The sequence below is a fragment of the Ictalurus punctatus genome, chromosome 21, assembly GCF_001660625.3.
Source record: "Ictalurus punctatus breed USDA103 chromosome 21, Coco_2.0, whole genome shotgun sequence".
In the NCBI taxonomy this organism is placed as follows: domain Eukaryota; kingdom Metazoa; phylum Chordata; class Actinopteri; order Siluriformes; family Ictaluridae; genus Ictalurus; species Ictalurus punctatus.
Window position 1 is genome coordinate 19,062,501 of NC_030436.2, and position 17,500 is coordinate 19,080,000.

The following is a 17,500-nucleotide window of genomic DNA, read 5'->3' on the forward strand; positions in this document are numbered from 1 at the left end:
CGCAGATCACCGGGTATCCAGGGCATGTTTTTTTTCGACTGCTGCGATATAAACATGTTAATTATCTAGATCTCGGTTCACCCGACATAATCAACTGTGACGTTGAGGACCTCAGCTAGATTTACCTCGTTGGATAGCATTATTTATTTATTTATTTATTTATTTTTAAATCATTAGCTTGACCCATTCTGGCACCTTCTGGCGATTCTCCTGCAGACGAGGAAATTAGAGCCAGCTCTGCCGCGTAGGCTGGATGTACAATAATTGCACATTTCCCCCCTCTAATTATGTTAATGCAAGGGATGGACTCGGTATAAGAAGAACCCTCTCATGTCTCATTCATTTGGCGGATATTAGAACAATATCCGCCGCACGCGATGACGCGTTCTCGTCGTTTCGATGCCGAATAGCGTCGTTATTGTCATTTCGGCGTTATCGCGCACCCCTCGGGGGGGGGGAGAAGACCCGGAGATGTGAATGCGGTTCATGAGGACGTGTACGGATATCGAAGGATATTTTGATGTTAGAAGGACCTCCGCGTTATATTGAAAGGGGTTAAAGGGATGTGTGTGTCAATACGCTTTTCCATGTTTACAGTAGACCCGCTGTGCTTTCCTTAATCTTTTATTTTATGGCCGGATCACCTGCATCTAAGGCAAACATGACTCATGAGATGAGAGGACGTGATGGTTGACGGCGTGAGTGTAAAAGGCCTGCGCTTGTGTTCTCGACCGGACCGAAATCTCAGCTTTATTGCCTCTTTATTTTTTCCCCCCGAGCCGAAGACACCTTCTCACTGGGCTTAATCACACCCTGCCACGTCATGTTGCTCAGATCCACGCCTTCACCGGTCTGATGCACGTCTCAATGACCCCTCTGGCACTCACACACTCGCTCGTTTACACAGCACTGCCTCATGTCACTCCTCGATGATAACAGAACTGCGTGTGTGGATTCGGAGAGCTACGGTTTAACAGCACTCGTTTGTCAAGACAACACGCCTAGTGATTTCGCCCAGTAATCAGTTCTCTCCTTCTTCTCTGTGTGTGTGTGTGTGTGTGTGTGTGTGTGTGTGTGTGTGTGTGTATAAGACAAGCCAGAGCTATATTTAGAGCTGTGTGGCTCTGTCTCTGTGCCATTGACTGACCTCACACAAGACAGGCAGTAATGAGCCACCTGGACTGTGACTCTGCCAGGAGAACGGAGCGTGGGTGTGTGTAGGTGTACGTGTGTCCATGGTTATGTGCTGGTCATCGTTGTATGCTTGCTGAGAGACGGAATTGAGAGAGAGAAAGAGAGAGAGAGAGAGAGAGAGAGAGAGAGAGAGAGAGAGATCAGCATCTACTGTTTGTGACGTGCACTATGGGTGGTATGGAAGCCACACTGTAGCTGCCGTCACCTGATGATAAAGATGACCAGAGTCGATGTAGGAGTGTGTGTGTGTGTGTGTGTGTGTGTGTGTGTGTGTGTGTGTGTGTGTGTGTGTTCACTGTTTATATCACTAACCCCTCAGTGTCATGTTCACACCATGAAACAGGCATTAGTGATGATGAGAAGCCTGGATCCTGGCTTCACACTGCTGTGTTTGGTGTTATGTGCCTCGTGTAAATGTTGCCATAGTGACAGCATTATGTACTGCACCTATAGCAGATAGTAGATGTGTCGGTAGCTGCAAAAAAAAAAATAAATAAAAATCCCACAGTGAACTTATGTCAAATCTACATTTTTAGACTTGCTAGGTGGCGAATCTATTTAGCAGACATATGGATTCTTTAATATAAATAAATAAATAAATAAAAACGAGCCCATTCATACATTCAGGGCAGGGCAGGGCAGGAAATGTTCTGACTGAAAGAGTGTCCGGATTATCCCGCCGCTATAGCGCTATAACGTCATGTAAACGAAAGACACAGACGCACCATCGGTCCCGCTGGACGGCCGAACGTTTCCCGGGACATACTGTCGGTGTTCTCTCATGGATCAGACTCATCAGACTCCCTCAACCCAAGCCTGACGTCTCCTTCTCACAGGACGGTCTCAACTCCTCGGTCACGGACGCTTTCCCGTGCTGATGAACATCGTAAAAGCACCGCGACCGCCGCAGAGCGCTAACACTCGAGACTCCTTCCATGAACGTTCGCCATAACTCGACGATTATATACGTTTTATTTCGTCAAACGACACGTTAAAAAAAAAAACAGTCTATTATTATTATTATTATTATTAGTCTTAGGTTATCGTCACGCGTCCGCCGTACGAGTCCGTGCGTCTGAGCTGTCGCTATAGAAACGTTAGCGTATCCGAGCAAGCGCGATAACGTAAACCGAACACGCCGTCCGTGTCGGAGCGTGCGGTTATACGAAAACGACGCACACCCGCCGACCAATCAGACGCTAGCATTCAACCGTGCCGTGGTACAAGGCGGAAATATCACATCGCGATGCTTGAAAACATTTCTACGGTACACGATACGGATCACGATGTAGCTACATCACATTCAACGTTAAACAGCGGTTTTTCTGCACGAAGCCCCACTCGACTGTCTGATACTGCGAGCAGTCAACATCATGCAATGACCGTGAGCCGTCTGCAACCTCTCGTCAAACTGAAATATGACCTTTTCCGAAGAAACCGGTGCCAGGTATTAACGTTATTATTCGTCCACGTGTCTCATCTGCAGATTTCACTTCGGTCCTTAGTAGCACATGGTGCGGTAAATGTCTGAACGTTTTTTAAATTTGATCTGCAACATCAATAATGTTTTTCTTTTTCTTTCTTCTTCTTCTTCTTTCCCTCTCTGACCGCAGTCTAGTGGACGACCGCTGTGTCGTTCAACCAGAGTCTGGAGATCTCAACAGCCCTCCTAAGAAGTTCCGAGGTAACACCCGCCTCTCTTTCTTCGTTTTCTCATTCTCCTCCGTCTCTCTCACTCTCTTTCTCTCTTCCTCTTCCACACGTGTTTCGGCTTTCGTTTCCAGTTTGCAACGTTGCAGCTGTGCGTGTGCGTGTGTGTGTGTTTTTTTTTTTTTGTTTGTTGTGTTTTTTTCTGTTCTCTCTCTCTCTCTCTCTCTCTCTCTCAATCTCGTCCATCCATCCGTTTTCTTTCTTCTACACGCAGTAGAAAATGGGTTGTACTTCATGGTGCCCAACTTGCATGTCATAACAAAAGGTTTATAAGTGGTGGAGCTGCAGATCTACAGCTACGGCTTGCTCATACCCATCTGCTGCTCTTACCTCAGTAGTCTCATCGCGTCTGCAGGATACATTTGCTACTGGGTGGTGGTGTTTTTTTGTTTTTTTTTTTTCTTTCTTTGTTTTTAGTTTCAGACTGACAGATTTTTCATGCTTCTGTTGTTAAGGGTGTAAACCAGAGGACTTTTTATTTTTTTATTATTTATTTATTTTATATATATATATATATATATATATATATATATATATATATATATATATATATATATATATGCGCCCAATAGTTTTCCTCCTCATTGTAGCGTATGAAAATAATTTGAAAATACACATCCGATCCACAGCTTACGAGTCTCTGCGTATTCACACAGAACACAGGCGGTATTTACACGCCGTCTCGTGGCCCAGACGAGGTCCGAGAGGCCTGGGATTCCGGTCCGGGTGTCACGTTTGCGTTCTTCAACTCACAATGCGCATAACTCCTTTGCCATTTCTCATCTTGCAGTCATATATCTGACACGTGTCAGAGAATTCCTTATTGTTCTGATGCTCATTGTTCTTGAAAAAAACTGAAATAAAATAGCTCGAGTTCTATCACACGAGCCATGTTTACCGCCGTGGTGGCCTGTCCTGCTTCGGTCTGAGTGATGTCATGTCGAGGTCGGAAGGTGCGCGTTATTTATTTATTTATCTATTCTTATAGCGGCACAGGTAGTCCTGGCTGTAACACGAGCATCAGGTCTATATTAATGCACTCGTTCTCATACTTTGTTGTTTCTATAGTAACGGCTCATACACAGGGACTTGTACAGCAGACGCTGCGCTTAATCTGAGACTAATAATAAACTGCTTCGGAAAAAACGAAGTAAACGCTGGTATCGTCGACGTGGTGACGTTTGTTTAACGTTCACGGACGGAGTCATGAGCGTTAGTGCTTTGCGAAGTTAATCAGCACAGGAAGGTCTTCAGAGAGAGAGAGGGAGAGAGAGAGAATAGAGTGAGGCTGGTGAGAGAATAACTGCTATAACGGCTGTAATGTAAGCGAGAACAGGAAGTAACTTGTGCCTGAGATGTACCACAGCATTAAATCGATATATAAACTGTTAAAACGCACAGAGATCGGTGCATTAATAAATGAAACCTCGTAATGGTTGGCAGATTGCTGTGGTATATAAGCAGAATAACACAGCCCAGACAGTGCAGTTTTATGAAAACCCTCCAGAACCTACATTATTATTTATTTTTTGGTATAACTGCACGGTCTGCTACGCGTTGTGTTATTCCTTACAGTGCTAAGCATTTCCTACATCGTCTTAGTTAGGAGGATTGTGACGTGTGTAAATCTGAGAGCTGACTCCTGGCTCGTACGGCCAAGATGTAAGCTCGTGTGCTGGGTAAACAAATGAAGTCAGCGAGCAGCTAATTAACCTTGCTCTCACCTAGGCCCCCTGTAGGCTAGAGCGAATATGAGTAGGCCAGCCTTCCCGGCTGTAGCCGCTGTACCGACTCTCTCTCCGCTAATCGATTCGTCAGGATTCGTCCCGTGCGATTCGTCCTACGTCTCACGTACCAAAGACGAGGGTTCGTGTTCTGCAGAAGTGCTGACTGATATTCATCATCGTGATAGCCATCTGTTTTGGATGCTTTTCTCCTGGAGGTGGGGGCGGTAACTAGTTTGAGGACATACCGTTGTGCGAGTCACAGCTGAAGCCAGTGAGATGCTGTTCTGTGTCTTTTCAGCTTGGCCGCATGTCACCGTCATTCCTGGTGCACTGATTAGTAAAGATGCACGGATGAAACGGGTGTTTTCACAGGAAATCAGTAGGGCTGGAATGTGAGCTGCACACTCCAGCCTTTCTGTAAAACTTGGGCTTGCAGCTTGGGAAATTTAGCTAGCTGACGGTACAGAGCAGTACCCACTGGACCTTTTTTTTTTTATTCTGTCTTTTTGAGTTAGTTTTGATTCTGTACTATCATGGTGGATGCAGAAGACTGTATGTGTGTGCGTGCGTGCGTGCGTGTGTGATCAGGATCATCCAAAGCATGCGAACCAACAGGTTCTTGGAACAACATATGCAGCATTCAGAAAGGTTATCGCCAGTGCCTTAGATCACGACACACTAAGGAAGGAGAAATGAAAACGTCCTGGCTCAATTTAGCGCTGACTCCTGCGTGTGACGTAAATCTCAATTTCCTGTAGAGGTTCAATGTCTTTTAATAATAGTTGTCGAAACAGGTCATTTGGCCTTGGTTTTGGCGAATACTCTTATTATGATATAAACTAGTGACTGGCTGAGTAAACGATTGGAGAAAAGCCACTCAGTTCTGTCCGTGTGACCAAAAGCGAATTAGCTTGTTGTTTAGCTTGCTCTCGGATGTTCCTCATCGTGTGAGTGTTTTGTTTTTTTTTCCCCTGACGTGTCTGTCCTCTTTCAGTGCTTTTAAGGCGTTCTAGCTAGCTAAGACTGTAATTGACGTTTTTTACACATGCTAGGAACTACTATCTCATGACATGTCCCCTGATTAATTCGGTCAACTTGTATAACTTTTGACTTATAAGTATATATTGTTCAAATTTAGCTCGAGATGTCACGGACATTTCTCTCGCGATCTCATGGACCCTTGCTGTAAATCTTCTGGAATCCATTCAAGAGCATGTTTACGTCATCCTGATGGCCGTCACTGAAATAAAGGGAAAAAAATGCCTGTGTTGTAGCTGTATTGATGTAGCTGTGTGATTAATAGCTAAATGTTTCAGCATTTTCTCCCTGTATCTGTCAGTTAGGAAGGATGGCTTTGAGTTATTGTGTGTGTGTGTGTGTGTTTTGTGCATGAACTGCCTATACTAGGGTAGGAGTTAATCCTAGGAATTTTTAAGGAATCTTAGGAGGACCTGAGGCAAGAGCAAGTTTTAGTTCCGCTCTTGCTGACAACTTCTTTGACTCCAAAACAGCCTCAGAAATTAGCAAGCAGTCGGGAGCAAGTGGGAGGACGAGGGAACATCTGTGTGGGTTTTTCAGTGCTGGAGAGACCTGAGAGATGCAAAGGGCTTAAAAAACCCAACAACGATCCAACAACAACATTCACTTTTGTTATGAACAGATACCTTATTCAGCAGTTTTACAATGATTCAAATAGTATCAATGATTGAAGTAGCACGAATGATTCAAGTAGCACCAGTGATTCACGTAGCACCAATGATTCAAATAGCACCAATGATTCAAGTAGCACCAATGATTCAAGTAGCACCAATGATTCAAGTAGCCCCAATGATTCACGTAGCACCAATGATTCAAATAGCACCAAGGATTCAAGTAGCACCAATGATTCAAGTAGCACCAATGATTCAAGTAGCACCAATGATTCAGGTAGCACCAATGATTCAAGTAGCACCAATGATTCAAATAGCACCAATGATTCAAGTAGCACCAATGATTCAAGTAGCACCAATGATTCAGGTAGCACCAATGATTCAAGTAGCACCAATGATTCAAGTAGCACCTATGATTCACGTAGCACCAATGATTCAGGTAGCACCAATGATTCAAATAGCACCAATGATTCAAGTAGCACCAATGATTCAGGTAGCACCAATGATTCAGGTAGCACCAATGATTCAAGTAGCACCAATGATTCAAGTAGCACCAATGATTCACGTAGCACCAATGATTCAAATAGCACCAATGATTCAAGTAGCACCAATGATGCACGTAGCACCAATGATTCACGTAGCACCAATGATTCAAATAGCACCAATGATTCACATAGCACCAATGATTCAAATAGCACCAATGATTCACGTAGCGTTTTTAGAGCGCATCGAACTGACGAAATTCTCCCGGCATCTAATCTCTCAGGTGATGATTCTCTCCTGATTTTTTTGGCGACTTGATCAGCGACTCGCATGTGCTTTTAGGCGTGATGTGTCGCGGTGCATGCTCCATCAGACTCACCCCTGTTCTCAACGACGATGTATTGTTTAGAGCCGAGGCAGTTCATCAACGGAAAGAGCTCTGGGGCACCACGCCTCATGGATGTGGAAGACACTGAATGATTTATAGCATTTCAGACAGGTGTTTATCGTGAGTGTGTGTTTTGGACAGTGGTCAATGTGTGGTGTGAGATAAATAGAAAAGCTACAGGTTCAGCCTTTTGCTTTCCTGTCACACAGTGGCATTTGACAAGGATCTGCTCTGCTGTGCGGTGTGTGTGTGTGTGCATGTGTGTGTGAGTGTGTGTTTGTGTTTGTGGTATGTGGGTTGATGCAGGCACCAGCAGAACAAGTATTCGAATGTGTCTGTGAGCGAGAGTGTGCGTGTTAGTGTGACCGTTTATGCGAGAGACAGAAAGAGAGAGAATGAGAGTTTTAGTCAGGGATTTAGTTTTTCACCACTCTTGAAAGGATGTCCCCATTTCACTCTGTCTTTAACACCTTATTTGGCCACATAGCAAAGCGGTGCAGCGGTGACATCACATGAACAGAAATTCCAGTTAAGAGGCAGACGTCATGGCGTCTGTGTTTTAACATGACTTTCTTTGATTTTTAAGCACATCTTCTCAAACGTGTGAACTTTAGTCAGGTGAACTGAAGAAATGCTGAGATTTAGATTTCACTTCACGTCACGTGACGTATTCCTGTGTGTGCACTACATAATCGATTACATATTAAAGGACAAGCCTGGGAGCTTAACTGATGTTTTTTTTTTTTTTTTTTCTGTCTCGGTTATTTCGCCGTCCTTCATGACCATCAATTTGGGTGTGAAAGAAAGAAACAAATCGAAGTAACTCTGGCCACCGGAGTGCCTCGGTGTTCCGGTCCTTCGACGGGGACAGGAAAACCTATTATTTAAAAAAAAATATTTTGCCAGAAACTCAGACAGCGTTCGCTCTCGAGCGAGCACGAGTCTGAAATCTGATCGTACGGAGCCGAAAGTAGTCAGAAACACGACCTTTGCGTCATTAGCTTCACAAACCTGATCTTTATCAGCACCGCCAGCTAGAAACCGGTGCTGATGAAAGGCAGACCTGAAAGAAAAAAAAAAAAAAAAAAAATGTTGAAATGATCTCAAAACATACACCGTGTTTGAAATAGTGTCTGTTTCCCTAATCCCTATAAACTGCACTTTTTTTAAACCGGCCTACTGTAGTGCATCGGATATTCCACCTCGTGCTTTCAGACACGGTTTATAAGATGGCAAAACGTCTAAATGGTGCAGTGAATTTATTTATTTTTTTTGAATATATAGATATAAGAAGGTTTCTGCATCCAGGTCTTATTCTCTGCTGAGACCTGAGCGTTCTTCACGGGAGACCAACAGGAGGATAAATGACGTACGCTCACCACGCTGGACTGATCTGTCCTAACCTCTCGAGAGATCCCTTCGAAGATTTTACGCTCATCGAGTTCAGTAGCTGATAGCGGAGAAGCGTCCAGCGGCGCACCGCCGACGTCCAGACACCCGCATCTCCCTGACCAACCCAAACGTGGTTTTTTTTTTTTTTTTTTCTTTTCCTGCTGTAACCAGACCTTATAAGGTGGGAAAAATCGGACGGTTAAACCTAACGGGCCGATAAATCCACTTCCGCGAAGCGACGTGACGTTTAAGAATAATTCTACTGCGTGTCGGTGCATCTGGAGAGTTTCAGGAAGATAAAAAATAAAGCTGGAGGGATGACGTCGCCGCTGCAGCGTAGGAGGAGGCAGCGCAGGTCCGGCTCTCGTACCGAGAGAGGCGCGACCGGTGACGCGTCGAGAAACGACGGGATACTTCTCGTGCTTGTTGTTTCGAAAGACGGGAAAAAAAAAAAAAACCCAGAAAGAAGTCCTTAAACGATTCGTTAAGAGCGAATTAAGATTCGACGTGCGGATTTGATGATATCGGACGGTCTTATTAAAGTGGCATTTTGGTACGTCAGTCGTTGAGCGCGCATTAACACGGCAGGTTTTCCATACACGATACAAGAACTTGCACCGAAAGAACATGCGTGGAGACCTCGTGCGAGGTTTTGTCCGACGTGAAAGATACTTCCCGTACGCGTATATCCAGAATTGACCACAGTGTCATTCAACTTCTCTCACATGTGAGCACTGGCTGCTGCTGCTGTTTTTTTTTTTTTGTTGTTTTTTTTTTCTTCTTCTTCTCTCCCCCCCTCTCCCCCCCCCCCATCCCCAGGCCCATAGTAACCGTGGGAAAGTTTCTGAGCAGGAAACGATGCTCGAATCTGAACGTCCTGATTTAATTTACTTCTCTCAATTCGGCCCAGCTTCATATGTCTAACGTTCGAGCGGCGAAATCACGTCGCGCCAGCTGAACCGGTTTTAAGAGCGACGGAGAGAGCCGTGCCGCTCGCGGCTGTGATTTAACATTCAGTCCAACCGGATACCGTGCGGCGATGCGTCCGGGGTCACGAGGAAGCTCCCGCTCGTTTTTGCTCTCCGAAGGTTCCGAAACCTTTCCTGCACCTCAAGATTAGCCTGAGAATAATCGGGAGAAATTCCCGATTTGCTCCTCAGAGACTGTCTAGGGTGTTGAATGTTCGTTTTTACGTGTACAGTTCATGGCGTTGAGGGTCAAGGGCCCGACAGCGGTACTTGGCAGTGCTGGGGCTTTTTCTCCTGACCTTCTGATCAGTCACCCAGAGCCTTTAACCACTGACCCACCACTATTCAAAATATGGGCTCCTCATCATGTCTTGTTTAAAAGCCAAGCCGAAAAAACAAATAAAGTCTCGCGTAACCTTTAATATGACCAGTTCTGCAGCTGCTTCTGCTTTCTCGCCTGCTTTCAACCCGTGGCGAGCCGACGAGAGCCCGAGAGTCGGCCTGCGCGAGTATAACAGACCCACTATGCAAATGGCAGGAAAAGTTCCTCTTTTGTTAAGCGCGTCTGGGCGTACGGCCTAGCGCCGCTGTCACCTGACTCGGGCACCGAAGGACCTGTGAAAACCACACAGAGTAAAAGTAGCGCTACGGCGTACAGAGTTTTTATCAGACCGTGACTCGTGTGTGCAGAGCTCGCTGGTTAACCATGGTCAGGGTCACGGTGCGAAAGCAGGAACATCCTGGATGGGAAGCCAGTCTCTTATATAGTCCCTAAGCAAGTAAACAACGGAGGACATAGTACCTCACACGACGGACGCGTTCCTTTTTGCGTCCGCCACCGAACGACCCACCGGGTCCTCCGGACGAGGAACGCTGTCAGAGATCGGTCCTGTTCGAGATACAGTCGCTCGAACAATGCTGGTCTTGTGCTCTGACAACACTGACACACTGTGCTCAGACGGCCCGAGGGCTCGAGGGGTAGACGTTTAATGAGCACAAAATCCAACGCTACGCGATCGTTTGACATTTGAATGGACGTCTTCCTGTTTGGTTCGGACAACTTTTATCCGAAGTGGCCTCGAGCAGGCCCTTCTCACACTTCTACTCTCTTCTACGCGACGGAAGTCGTCATAGCAGGAAGCACACGGCTGCAGACTGCATGGTTTATGAATGAACGTGCTGATCCACCTCGTAACGTCAGGAGGTTTCATCACCCGGATGTGACGGATGTGTGTGTGATTACTCCGATTGATATGTGAGCTATATGCGAGCTCCTCATTGGTTAATGTTAGTTTACAGCGGTGTTTTTTGTTGCTGTTGTGATTCTTTACACTATTTTTAGTCACTTTTGATATCCAGCGCGCGACTTTCCTAAGTTAACCGACATTTTGGAGATCTGGTGCACGCGCAGGCCGATTTTCGTCGCACGTCTCTCGACGCAGCTGCGCCGCGCCACTGAGCTCTGTCGAGTCGATGCATTTCCTGCTTGGTCACTGAGGTGTTGTGGTGTAGGATGGGGGTAGTGAGCGGAGGTTGGCGTGTTTAAAAACAGCTCTCTTATGATGCGCCAGGTGCAGCGTGTGTCAGTGCGTTACAGACGCGCAGAGATCCTGATTAGCAGCGTTCGTTTATGGTGAAGAATCCCGTACATATCGGTGAAGTAACGCGAAGAAGTCCACACACACACTGAGAAGATCTCGTGACGGCATATTCTCTTGATGCTTTACGTCGGCATACGGCGTGTGAGACGAACACCCGCTTCAGCTAAGAAGATCGCGAGCTGTTGTCGAAGCCGTCCGAGCTCTTGAGTGAAAAGACCGATGTGTATCGGACGCAGAGGTTATAAACTTCGGTGCCGCATGTCTAAATAAAGGACATAACCTCTCACACACACACACCATCCCCTTCTTCATAGTAGCTCATGTATACTCTGTAGAGATGTTGCTGGCTTCCTTTCATGAATGTTTTACTCGGGCAGCAGAACCTGTGTTTGTGTTGGATCTTCAGATCACTCACAGCTTTAATAGGCCACTCATGTCACCTTTAAAAGGACTGGTTTCCAAGGGAGCCTCCATCTCCTGCTGAAGCACTCTCTTCCTCCTGGATTGTGTAACTCCTCATTCGTGTTTGATGTAAGCTATAATATTGTGTCCGATTTTATTCCTGTCCTCTCGCTGGTCTTTTCGTCCACCAGACCGGCGACGAGTCGCCTCACCTACCCATTACGGTTGTTCATTAACCATGAGCGGTTCAGCCAGGGGAAGTTTTACCCAGTCTGTGAGCTAACGCTTTGATGTTTTCGAGCCTTTTATTTATTTATTTTTTTTAAGGAAAAAATAAATAAATAAAAAAATCTGTCCGGATCTTATACGCCGCCGACGAGCGCGCTAAAGGAAACTCTCGTAAGACGAGTGAGAAGAACAGATCCAAGACACGATCTAGCAAGAGCACGAGCGGGTTTGTGACTCGATTTAAGTCTGAAAACGCCCGGTCTCGAACCCTGATATCCAGATGTTTTGATATCCAGATTTCCCCTCGAACATCCGGATGATTTGACGCCGTTGTTTAACTGGTGATGCTATCTGATCAGCATTCTTCTTGACTAAAGCTAGGTGGTGCTAGTGTACCACACACCACGTACAATCTATAGCTTCAGTGCAGTTGTCATGTTTAATGTGGGAACAGCTGGTGCAATCCACTGAGGAGGAAGCACAGGATCCTAGAGAGAAGAGTTTTCGCTTTTGCTGCAGACTTCCAGTGGCATGACCTGACAGCTGTTCTCTATTGCACGTGAATTAACGCCACAGTCGGAAGGGAGACGTCGTGGGATCTGTCGGAGTTATCGTGGCGCGTTCCTGTCCTGCAGCGAGTTCCTGAGATAGATGACTGAACGTGGTACAGCACTAGGACCGCACTTGTTTTCATTTCTCACTCTTTCTCCTCCCCCCCCCCCCCCCCTCTCTTCGTCCTTCTCTTTGGACTGACCCCTAACCTTTTTTTTTGTTTTTTTGTCCACTTATTATTCACCTCGCATCTTAACTTTCTGCTGGAGCAAAAAAAAAGTTCCATGTCTTCCTCTCTTAATGTCCCACTTATTTTCCACACACATCACTCTCTCCTACCACCCCCCCCTCCCCCTCTCTCTCTTGCGCTCTCTCTCTCTCCCCCTCCCTTTCTCTCTCTCTCCCCCCTCCCCTTCTCTCTCGCACTCTCACTCCTGCCCTCTCTCTCTCTCTCTCTCTCTCTCTCGCCCCCCCCCTGCCTGTATCAGTAGATCAGGAGTGTTATTGTGGAGCAGCAGCTATTTTTATCCCCATCTCACTTAAGCTCATTCCTCTCGCTTCCTCTTTGCTAAGCTCACCTCCACTCCCAGGTAACTCTCTGCATTCTCTCCGCGTCGTCGTTCCGAAAGTCATAAGGTCCTGCCCTCGTTTAAAGCGTCCGAACCTGGCTGTAACACTCAACCCCAGGCGGAAGGCAGAAGAAGAGGCTTTGTATACAGCCTTTAGAATGATGGAGGGGTAGAAAGTGCAGAACATGTTTCACGGATTCAGTGGCGTGTACAATCCGCCCGATATTTCTGTTCTGGTTTTCTCTGGAAACTCCCCTTTTTCTGTAGCTTCTCTATGCTCTATCGCTGTGATGAGGTTACAAACTCACACCTAATCACACCTTTTTACTTATTTAAAGAAAAAAAGAAGCACGGAACATCATAAAACCTGAAAAGTGTTCGGTGATACGCGATAATCGTATGGGTACGCGGTGATGTTCGGGCGGTTTATTGCGTTCGTCGAGCTTTGTATTTCTGAACTTTTCACACTAGCGATCTTAAAATGGCCGACCCTTCACGTATACGTGTAAAATCACGCTCCTCGGGCCCCGCTTCAAGAACCGCCGGCTTAAACGACTAGAAGACCGCTATAAGTAAACCCGTACGTACCTGCGCTGTGCGTGTCAGTAGTACCACGTGACGTCTGTTTCTCCTTCTATCTACAGACTGTCTCTTCAAGCTGTGTCCTATGAATAGATACTCGGCACAGAAGCAGTTCTGGAAAGCAGCGAAACCTGGCGGCAACAGCACTACGGACACAGTACTTCTCAACAAACTACACGTGAGTTACGCATACATGCAGACCGATCCAAAACGACCAGAAAAAACAAACGCCCAACCCTAAAGATCGCGTCCTTATCTTCCACGTTATTTAAATTTATATGTCACGGGTGTAGACCGCTTAGAACCGCAGAGATATGAACCGCAGAGACGGCGCACACTCGTTCTGTTCAGGGAGACCCATCGAGCCGTGGTTCTTATAAACAGGAAGTGAGGGGGAGACCGTTTTCCTAAGCGCGATGTGATGGATGGAATTGTATTATTTGTATATATATAAGCGTGACGTGTAGATCGGAGTTCGTTCAGGCCGTCGAGGTGATGGATGTTGAAATGAAACCCGTGCGTGTCTCGCAGCACGCGGCCGACCTGGAGAAGAAACAGAACGAATCCGAGAACAGGAAGCTGCTGGGGACGGTGATTCAGTACGGCAACGTCATTCAGGTTAACCCGTCGATGAGACACTTAATGACCACGGGTCATAATGAATACCTTGTGAACGTATGAATTTTCTGTGACAAACCGCTGCTTCTGTTCTGCAGTTGCTGCATCTGAAAAGCAACAAGTACTTGACGGTAAATAAGCGCCTGCCTGCCCTATTGGAGAAAAACGCCATGCGTGTCACCTTGGACTCCGCCGGGAACGAGGGCTCCTGGTTCTACATCCAGCCCTTCTACAAGCTCCGATCCATAGGAGACAGTGTAAGTGCAGCTTTATTCTCTAGGAAACACCATGCGTCCGTTCTAATCTTTGACCGCACGTACCCGGGTCGAGTTTTCAAAGGCGCCGATCGGCTAATCCGGATTTTTACCGCTCACTCCATGTGACGTGACGTGACGTGTCCAGATCTGGAGCGCTAGAGAGACTGGAACAGATCGAGGACCTCGTTCGTACCGGACCGACGCGAAATAAGTCGCAAGGCGTGTAACGTAGAGAACGGCGTCTGTCGTATGGATGACAGACGTGTAGGCCGTGCGAGTCATCCGGACAAACACGTCCTCACGGATTCCGGATGAAGTTAGCTCGTTTATTTACGTCGCCCGTGTCCGTGCATAGTCTGTCGCATCTGCGTTTGACGAACGCGACCTCTTTCGCAGTCTTGGACCCTGGGGCCACTTTCTACCCCCCAGTGATTTCCCAGCGCAGACACAGACGAGACTTGTCTCTAGCTAATTAGCACCGTGTAGCAGAGAAAGCACATGAACATTACAGGAGGATTTCAAGAGCAAGACTGAGCAAAACCGCTCCAAATATATATATATATATATATATATATATATATATATATATATATATACACACACACATCAGATTCAGAGGTAATACAGAAGGCTTATTAATGAGTTTCCGGGTGTCTCCAGGCTGTCCTCAGCTGGCAGATCCAGCACGTGCTTCCCGTCCTCGTCTTCAGATGGACGTTCGCCAGGGACAGAGCCATGAATGCAGCCGCGAGTCGCTGATTCTACCCTTAAATAGTTTTGGATCCAGTGTAATTCTGTCGAGCCAATTCTACTGAGCCAGTCCAGTCCTTTTTTTTTTTTTTTTTTTGTCCTTTCTCCCCTCGATATCTTTGCTCATATTTTTGTAAACACCGATTCAACACCCGTTCCAGGCAAATGACACAACGCAGCCCTTGGTTACCCGGATCACGAGAACCACATGGTGGAAAGGTTATCGAGGTCAAATAGCGATCTGTTTCCTTAAAGCCGTAATGCGTCCGGTGTTATGTCAAGTCTCTATCGAGAACAGGGAGCTGCTCAGTAGAGAAAATTAGTGCGAGAGGTTTTGCAGGAGACCTGACGACACCTTCCTGTTGCGTTTGAGTTGCTTTTATGGAGCTGTGTCTAACCGAACAATAATTCTCAAGACGTTGTGTGTACGTTCCCTTGCAGGTGGTGATCGGAGACAAAGTGGTGTTGAACCCTGTGAATGCTGGACAGCCTCTCCACGCCAGCAGCCATCAGCTGGTGGACAATCCAGGGTGCAACGAGGTCCGACCCTCCTCTCGGCCTATAAGTGAAATAAATAAATAACATAAAAATGGGAAAGATGATCAAAGCTTTGCAATAGTTTTCATCACTATGTGTTCGTTAGTCTCGCACGGTCTGCAGTGATCCGGAACATAAACATCGTTACACGTTATACCGTGACGATCTCCGCTGTACTAACCGTGCTCGTATAGTTACTCGGGGATTCGGCTAGCTGGTTATTAAGAGCCTTAATAAGATCTGATCTGCCTCTCCGTGCTAATGTGTAGCCGCTGACCCGTCATTTCCTTTCAGTCACAGTTTTCGAGGCTCTAAAATTTCTCTGAGGTCTCTGTGTGAGAGATATTGCTTCTCTTCTGTGTGTACTCACAATAATAATAATAATAATAATAACAATAATAATAATAATAATAATAAGAGCTTATGTCAATCTTGTGATTTCTGTCCTGTCTTGTGCTTCCAGGTGAATTCAGTAAACTGCAACACTAGCTGGAAAATAGTCTTGTTTATGAAATGGAGTGACAACAAGGAGGTCATTCTGAAAGGGGTACGTGCTGTTATCCGAATCGAAACCCGAATGGAACGTTCACATATATATATAAAAAGATGCACTGGACTGGCTTCTCTCTTTTATCGCACAGGGTGACGTGGTGCGGCTGTTTCACGCCGAACAGGAGAAGTTCCTGACGTGTGACGACTACAGGAAGAAGCACTATGTCTTTCTCAGAACCACCGGGCGCCAGTCTGCTACCTCGGCCACCAGCAGCAAGGCACTGTGGGAAGTGGAGGTGCGTGACGGACGTGCGTTACCGTTAGTCATCGCTCTCAGAGCGGCTCTCAGATTCTCAGTTTCTCGTGTTCTCGCACGATCAGGTGGTTCAGCATGACCCGTGTCGAGGTGGCGCCGGTTACTGGAACAGCCTGTTCAGGTTTAAGCACTTGGCCACAGGACACTACCTGGCTGCAGAGGGGAGTAGTGAGGTATGTTTTTCTCTCTCTCTCTCTCTCTCTCTCACTACAGTCTGAACACAGTGTGTCAGACTCTCCAGGAGCTTCGGCCTTCTACACAGAGCGATGCGAAACGCACGCCATGATCACAGTTCATTCCTGCCCTGTAGATTCGAAATCTTCTCACACTTAGGACGATCGAGGGACTCGCACGCAGCTGTTAGCAAAAATTTTACACCAGTCATTACGCTCCCCTGGCTCTTAACGCAGTTCTTGAGCATCAGTGAATATTTGCGCCTTTTGTCATAGTTGCGTAACAGTTATAACGTTTGACAGAATCTGCAAGGTGTATGTAAAACTCATGACCTCTGATCGATTCTACTCCTAAGCTCATCCGCCCGCGATCTTTTCCTTTAATCGTCGTACGACGAGCGAGGCACGCTCGAGAAGAGATCCGCTTTGAGAAACTGTGCATTCACGTTCACGGATTTGAAAAACGAGCGACTGTATTGTCCACGCCCGTCGCGAGCCCGCATGGTGCGTGGGTAAATTACACTCCGGCATCCGAAAGTGTCGCAATCTCACCGCGCACGTGTGTTTTCAGGTGAATCCCGACTACGAGGAAGAGTCGCAAGAGTCTCGTTCCTCGGTAAGTACCAGAACGTATCTTCTTAATCCGGTTCTCATTCTGTCTCTACAGTTTGTGTGTCTCATTCACTTCGAGTGCTGATCTAAATGATGTGTTGGATCTTGTTTTCTGCTCTAGGCGGGTGATTTTATCCCCTTTAACTTCCAGGTACTTTCCATTAGTCAGTTAGAAACCATTTGCGCCTACATCCCCCCCCCCACCCTTATTTATGTTAATTAATTAATTAATTCATTCATTTATTGTTCCCATCATGCTTGTCCTGTCCACATTGCTCTGGATCTCTGTGCACTGTACGA

The 17,500-nt window shown here is 46.5% G+C and overlaps 1 protein-coding gene across 9 annotated transcripts in view; it reads left to right on the forward strand.

Annotated features, from left to right (window-relative positions):
• The window catches only part of itpr1b (inositol 1,4,5-trisphosphate receptor, type 1b), a 111,556-nt gene that overhangs the window by 3,099 nt on the left and 90,957 nt on the right, over positions 1-17,500 (forward strand). For all 9 annotated transcript variants that reach the window (XM_053673887.1, XM_017450380.3, XM_053673885.1 and 6 more), the window contains exons 3-11: positions 2,808-2,878; positions 13,508-13,623; positions 13,977-14,063; positions 14,162-14,320; positions 15,512-15,610; positions 16,071-16,154; positions 16,249-16,395; positions 16,481-16,588; positions 17,160-17,204. In XM_053673887.1, coding sequence (XP_053529862.1) covers positions 2,808-2,878; positions 13,508-13,623; positions 13,977-14,063; positions 14,162-14,320; positions 15,512-15,610; positions 16,071-16,154; positions 16,249-16,395; positions 16,481-16,588; positions 17,160-17,204 — 916 coding nt within the window. The remainder of the gene's footprint in view (positions 1-2,807; positions 2,879-13,507; positions 13,624-13,976; positions 14,064-14,161; positions 14,321-15,511; positions 15,611-16,070; positions 16,155-16,248; positions 16,396-16,480; positions 16,589-17,159; positions 17,205-17,500) is intronic.